The following is a 6,813-nucleotide window of genomic DNA, read 5'->3' on the forward strand; positions in this document are numbered from 1 at the left end:
ACACACAATAAAATAAAAAAAATAATAATAAAAAATAAAAATAGGCCTAGTGCGGCGCTATTTACTATTTAATTTATTTAGTCGTGTTGTAGATCTTTCATTTTGATAATTAAAATTTATTTAGATCTAGGTCCACTGTCCGTCCACCCATTGTGTTTATCTGGTATGCTGCTACAATGTCTGAGTGAGAGCAAAAAGAAATTCCCAAACGTCAGTTGTACTAGATCTAGATCTAGATCTAATTGATTTGAAAGAGGGCAGTTTAGCTGCACCTGACAAGTCGCATTATTATGATGACCCATTAGAACAAATGATTATTTTATTCGAGAAATGAACTAAACGTAACAGCACCAGACTCTGGCGTAGATCTAGATCTAGATCTAGATTCTAATCCCGGTTCATTACGGTGCCCATCATTTGACTCTATTTGACACAAAATTAAGGGCACCGTAGATCTAGAAAGATTTGAACCTATACTCGACTATAAGAGACTGGGAGACTGTTTGGTTGCCCATGGTGAGCGCGCTTTGCAGCGAAGTTTTTAAGGTTTTACTAGATTTAGATTTAGATCTAGCTAGATCTAGGCTACTTTGCTTAGCCTGTAGCCTACATAGAGGGATAGAAGTAGAAGGCGAATATAGATCTAGTGCGCGGAGTAATTTATGCAAATTTTTATATTCCACGTGTGAGATAGCAGTGTGAAATATAAGGATATATTTTACCGGAAGTGCAATGCTAAAACAGCTCCAAGTAGAATCTATGGTATAAATTTATTTATCTTATTTTATCTACAGTGGTAGTTTTGAGGACCACCATCCCGCCGTCGGAAGACAGGTCGTTGGGGCAACATCAACAGCAACAACAACAACAACCTCACCACCACCACCAACAACCACAAGATGCCTTCCGTATGGGACGTGGTGAACCTGTACCTGGGTGCTCTCTCCCTGAATGATGACGACCTCTCTAAGTGAGTGTTTTTCCTCTATGTCGTATCTTTCCTCTTTCTTTGATATCAAACATCTATCATCGTAATCTTTCCTCCTTGTTTGATATCAGACATCTATCATCGTTATCTTTCCTCCTTCTTTGATATCAGACATCTATCATCGTTATCTTTTCTCCTTCTTTGATATCAGACATCTATCATCGTCATCTTTCCTCCTGCTTTGATATCAAACATCTGTCATCGTTATCTTTCCTCCTTCTTTGATATCAGACATCTATCATCGTCATCTTTCCTCCTGCTTTGATATCAAACATCTATCATCGTTATCTTTCCTCCTTCTTTGATGTCAGACATCTATCATCGTTTTCTTTCCTCCTCCTTAGATATCTTACTGAAACTTGGCCCTGACAGGCAGAGTCGGAAGCCTGCATCCTAAATGATCTAGATCTAGATTTGGTTATTTGGTTAATGGGAATATACAAACAATCGCATTAAAAAGAAATAAAGGGGTAGCGATTTGAAGACGAGGAAGAAATTGTGCTGAACAAAAACGCTGTGCTAAAGACTCGGGACGAAGTGAATATGCGCATTGCGTATGATCGCTGGCTACATCGGATGAAAAGTCCATTGTTTGAAACGGTTGTTATGTTGAAAACCCCCCAACCCCAAACGTGCAAAGACCCGCTATTGTTTACAATCGCAAGCTGTCGTTTGACTTCCCTCCATACTCCGGCCAGTAATTGCCTCGATGTTGTCTGTACATATTGGTTTTTGTCCACCCTTGATCTTTAAACAAACTATAATAATTGACAATAATGATTGTTGTGGCCTTCTGTTCCTTGTAGCTCCAGCTTCGTCAACGACACAGAGGCGTGCGACAATAAGCTGATAGAGGACACTCTGTTCTACCAGCTGGCCCTGATTCCCGCAGTGAGTTCTCGCTGGACCTTTGGTTATTCTTGCTGGGAGGATGACTCCATTAATTAACCATAAGATAAGATATGATAAGATACGATAAGATAAGATAAGATAAGATACATATTTATTGTCCCGATCCTGGCACCCACAATGACTTACCCCTTAGTATTAGTACCTACCAGTGGCGTCCTCCAACCACCCACAATGACTTACCCCTTAGTATAAGGACCTAACAATGGCGTCCTCCAACCACTCACAATGACTTACGTCTTAGTATAGGGACCTACCAGCGGCGCCCTCCAACCACCCACAATGACTTACGCCTTAAATAGTTCACCACTTGGTTGTTTACAGTCGTAACAAACATCTACCAGACCTCAGACAATTTTTGTTATCTATAACCAAACTGTATGCTTATAAATTGGGTCATTCATTTCTACAAAGTTTGGTGTTTAATTCATATATATGGGTTCAACAGAGGTGGAGTTATAGGGAAGTTTATGGTGTTTAAAATTCGAATGACAAAATGGCTGAGAACAAAGGAAGAAGAGCCTTTGGCATACTTAGAGTAAAAGCCCATGCTAGATACATCGCTACCTTAGAATTACAACCTCGTTTTGAAAAACCTGACGTCAGAAATTTAGAGTTTCACAACAAACATGTCAAGCTTTTTTGAATGCAAGTTTTTGAATATATTGATAACGACTCCGAATACTCTTACGGTTTTGATAGAGCAGATAGATCAATAAATTGATTTTTGTTGACCTCATGGTCATAGTCTTAGAAACTCAAAACGGTAAAAAATGTCAAGTAGAACTTTGTGATTCTAAGGTAGCGATACGTAGAGCTTGTGGGGGATACGCTCCATACTATAGAGTTTAACCCTATCCGTACGCCATGGAGCTATTTTGTACCCCGGAGTTGTATTCTTCACTTTTAAACTGCTTCTAGCCCGAAGATCTCTTTGAAACTTTCAGTATTTCTCAAGAAATAATTTTGACAGACTGCTAGCTATGCAAAGCAAACGTATCGGATTAACGAGTAAATTTCCTCTTTAGAAAGTGGTGGCACAGAGTTCCCCACGTCGTATGGATAAGATAGTAAAACGCGACATACGGATAGGGTTAAGTATGAGTAAAGGAACGAGAGGTTTCACGTATTTTAGGAAAGGAGAGCCCAATCAGAACTTTACGGAAAGCATGATAATAATCTCAGGGCACTTTAATTCTACGCAGTGTTTTTCACCTCTTGAATATCTTCCCCCAGTTTGTCATCCTTGCTGTGTTCAGCCTCACGCAAAAACGGCGACAGTTGGCCTTGAACGTGCTGCAAGGTCGTCCTGGCTTGATTTTGTGAGTGTTATCATCATCATCATCATCATCATCATCATCATCATCATCATCATCATCATCATCATCATCATCTCGACGATTAGCCTTTTATGTCTTCATCATCTCATCATCCCATCGTAACCCTTTCTTGTTCCCCCACCCCACCCTCCACACCCTCACCACCTTTCCCTTTCCCTCAGCCCTGTTGACATGACGACCCGCTCCAACCGTTTCTCCTACGCATGCGCGTTCGGGTCCACGGCCTATCTCCTGGTACAGTGTATCTTTGACAACTTCCGCGCCTTTGACTACGAGGGGCACGTCGCTTTGAAAAGTAAGTTTTTTAAAAGTAAAGTTTTTATTTCATTTCCTATCGGAGAGGGCCGGCAGGCCCATTTCCTGTCTTGAAGAAAAGCAACTTTCGCTGTTCAATATCGTTAAGTAGCTGCAACGAGCTTAATCGAAAATTTTGTTATAAAAATTATCTATAGCCCACATTGTTTAAAATGTTATTGCAAATAATAGTCCCTTGTATATTTCTCGGTGTCCCCTGTATATTTCTCGGTGTCCCCTGTATATTTCTCGGTGTTCCCTGTATATTTCTCCAGCTGCTGTCATCTTGGCGTCCGTCCTGATCTTCGGCATCGTCTACTTCCCCGTGTTCGCCTGTCTCACGCTGGGCTCCATATACAGCCACGGCCTGGGCGCCGCCTACGTCTGGATGATGACCGCTGTCCAGGTGGTCAGGCTGGTGGAGTGTGAGTACCATACTGTGAGTACCATACTGTGAGTACCATACTGTGAGTAATAATAGATAATAATAATAGATAGCATTTGTATAGCGCAAATCCCCGCTCAGCAGCAAGCTCTATGCGCTTCACAATCTATACTGTTACCCCAGCAGACCTGAGAGCCTTCTAAAACAACCTCAACTTCCTGGGAAGCATGCAGTGAGAGCGGTCAATTATAAGCGCTACAACACTAACATACTGACAAGCTCTTTTGCTGTCTATGGCCGGGTACCCATTCCCACCTGGGTGAAGAGAGGAACATTCGTGTAAAGTGCCTTTCCCAAGGACACAACGTCGGGCCGCGGTTCGAACATCCGAACCTGCAACCTCACAGTTACGAGTCCGGTAGCCTAACCACTAGTACCATGCTGTGAGTACAATACGGTTGCCTTAATCCTCTATCCTGCTCCCATCTCTCTCTCTCTCCCAGGAGACCCGCCTCATCATCGTTCTAAGGAGTGTCCCTCAAGTCCTCTGTCTGCTCTACCTGTCTCTCAACATTCCACTCCGATTCTACAGGGTGAGTTGCTTATTATGCAGGTAATTTTACTTCCCCATCGACACAATTTATATCATATAGAAGGAGGGCTTCTGACCTTTCCTGCTTGAACCAATTCAGGCTGAGAGGGACACAATATCTCAGTAGAAACGCCGAAATATTTGATTTTAAAAAATCTCCCCTTCCGAGAATCGAATTCGAGTCTCCTGTATCATACAGCAAAGTGCCCAATCGACTGGAGAGATGATTGTATCGAGTACCTCGGTCTTTCTTCTGGGACGTTGGCTCCCTCTCAGCCTGGGTTGTCCCTGAACTGACTTACAAGTTCGGAAGCCCGCTTCCATAATGATCTAATTTGTTCCGATTGGGGCCTAAAACACGTAATATATCTTTTTTAAAGATAGCTTTGAGACTGTGTAAAGGCATAAATAAAGAAGCAAGATACTGTTGTAGATAAAGTTTTAAAAATGAAAACACAAAACCAAACCGAAACAAAACAAGCCCCACACCCCACCCCAACCCAACAACAACAACAACAACAACAACAACACCATCAACAACAACAACAGACACAGACAACAACAAGAACAAGAACAACAGTAACAACAACGACAACAACAACAACAACAACAACAACAATCCACAAACCGTGCAGAACAACCACTTGCCTTTTTCACACTACACACTTTGACCTATTCGTGCCGCAAATGCCGTAACAACTCATACTCTTTGGTTGCTTTTAAGGACAAGCGGGTTAACCCAGAGTTTGGGGGTTTTTCCAGAAATCTTGACCCATACCAAAAGTGGGCATTTCCTCACCTACAAGAGAAGTTTGGTTTCATTGGTGTGCATATTTGTTTGGTCATAGAGAAAAGTCTCCTTGTCTTTTAAGAGAACTGAATAAGAAGAATCCAAAAAAACTTAAGCTTCGATTTTCTCAAAACAGGACTTTTCGGGATAGCCCCCCTGTGCTTAAAAGCAACCTTCGAGAGAAAGAACAAACACAAAAAAAACAACCCCCCCCCCTGTTCCTGAAAAAAGAAACTCTTCTCATGTTGATGTCCTTGTACGAAACTTGCCAGGACAATGATTATAAATATTTATGGTATTTACGGTCTCTGTGTCAGGACATGAGGAGGAAATCTTGCTGTGTGCGTCCCCTGGCAGAAGGCTTTGGCGACAGACACTTGACGGGCATCAAGGCGAGCATACAGGGGAAGCACGTGCGGGAACTACTGGAGCCTAGGTGGAGGAGGGTTCAGAGACTGCAGTCGTAAGTACACATAGGGTTGTTTGTCGTTGTTGTTGCTGTTGTTGTTGTCGTTGTTGTTGTTGCTGTCGTTGTAGCAGTTGTTGTTGTTGTTGTTGTTATTGATGTTGTTGTGGTATTGTTGTTGTTGTTGGTATTGTTGTTGTTGTTGTTGTTGGTATTGTTGTTGTTGTTGGTATTGTTGTTGTTGTTGGTATTGTTGTTGTTGTTGTTGTTGTTGTTGTTGTTGATGATGTTGTTGTTGAAGCCGAAGTAGAGGAGGGTTCAGAGACTACGGTCGTGAGTACAGATTGGGTTGTTTGTACTGCTGCTGTTGTTGTATTGCTGTTGTTAATGTTGTTGTTGTTGTTGTTGTTGTTGTTGTGTTGCTGTTGTTGTTGTTGTGTTGCTGTCGTTGTTATCGTCGTCGTTTATTGCTATTGCTGTTGTTGTTGTTGTTGTTATTGTGTAATCGAAGTGGGGGAGGAACTAAAAGTCACGTTCGTGAGTAGACTGGTTCGATGGGTATTTTTGTTCATATTATTATTGTTTATGTTGTTGCCCTGATGCTGTTGCTGTTGTTGTTGTTGCTGTTGGTTTTGTTTTAGTTGTTATGAATCAGGTTATGAATAGGACCTGTCGTTTATGATTCCCAGAAAGGAGAAAAGCTGCTGTGAGAAGGTGAAGGATGCTGCTCTGAATGCCACATACAGACGGGAACCTGGTAACTGTTGTGTAACAGTAAATGTACGATTGAGGATTGTGCTGGTTGTGGTGGTGGTGGTGGTGGTGATGATGATGATGATGGTGATGATGATGATGATGATGATGATGATGATGATGATGATGATGATGATGATACTCTTGCTAGACTAGCATCAATTTCAGTATAGTTAGCTCCTTGGCCTGGCTCGCTCTGAGTCAGTTCCGTCTAGCCTGTAAATACACATAATCTTAAGACCCTCTTCCCCTCTTCCTTAGGCCCATTTCCCCGCTAGTATACAGCGCTCATTTAGTTTTTCTCTCAGTTGCTGCAGAAGAAGCCCAAGAGTCCAAACAATGATTATGATGATGAC

At 42.0% G+C, this 6,813-nt stretch overlaps 1 protein-coding gene across 1 annotated transcript in view; it reads left to right on the plus strand.

The window, feature by feature from the left end:
* Window positions 1–729: 729 nt before the first annotated feature.
* Window positions 730–6,813, plus strand: part of LOC106010965 (receptor for retinol uptake stra6) — a gene marked incomplete at its 3' end in the record, with an annotated part of 25,549 nt that continues 19,465 nt past the window's right edge. Inside the window, 7 exon segments of the mRNA XM_013083093.2 lie at window positions 730–970; window positions 1,795–1,879; window positions 3,134–3,219; window positions 3,399–3,532; window positions 3,807–3,970; window positions 4,420–4,509; window positions 5,616–5,761. Of these exon segments, the coding sequence (XP_012938547.1) occupies window positions 900–970; window positions 1,795–1,879; window positions 3,134–3,219; window positions 3,399–3,532; window positions 3,807–3,970; window positions 4,420–4,509; window positions 5,616–5,761 (776 nt within the window).

Source organism: Aplysia californica, unplaced genomic scaffold (assembly GCF_000002075.1).
Source record: "Aplysia californica isolate F4 #8 unplaced genomic scaffold, AplCal3.0 scaffold00010, whole genome shotgun sequence".
In the NCBI taxonomy this organism is placed as follows: Eukaryota; Metazoa; Mollusca; class Gastropoda; order Aplysiida; family Aplysiidae; genus Aplysia; species Aplysia californica.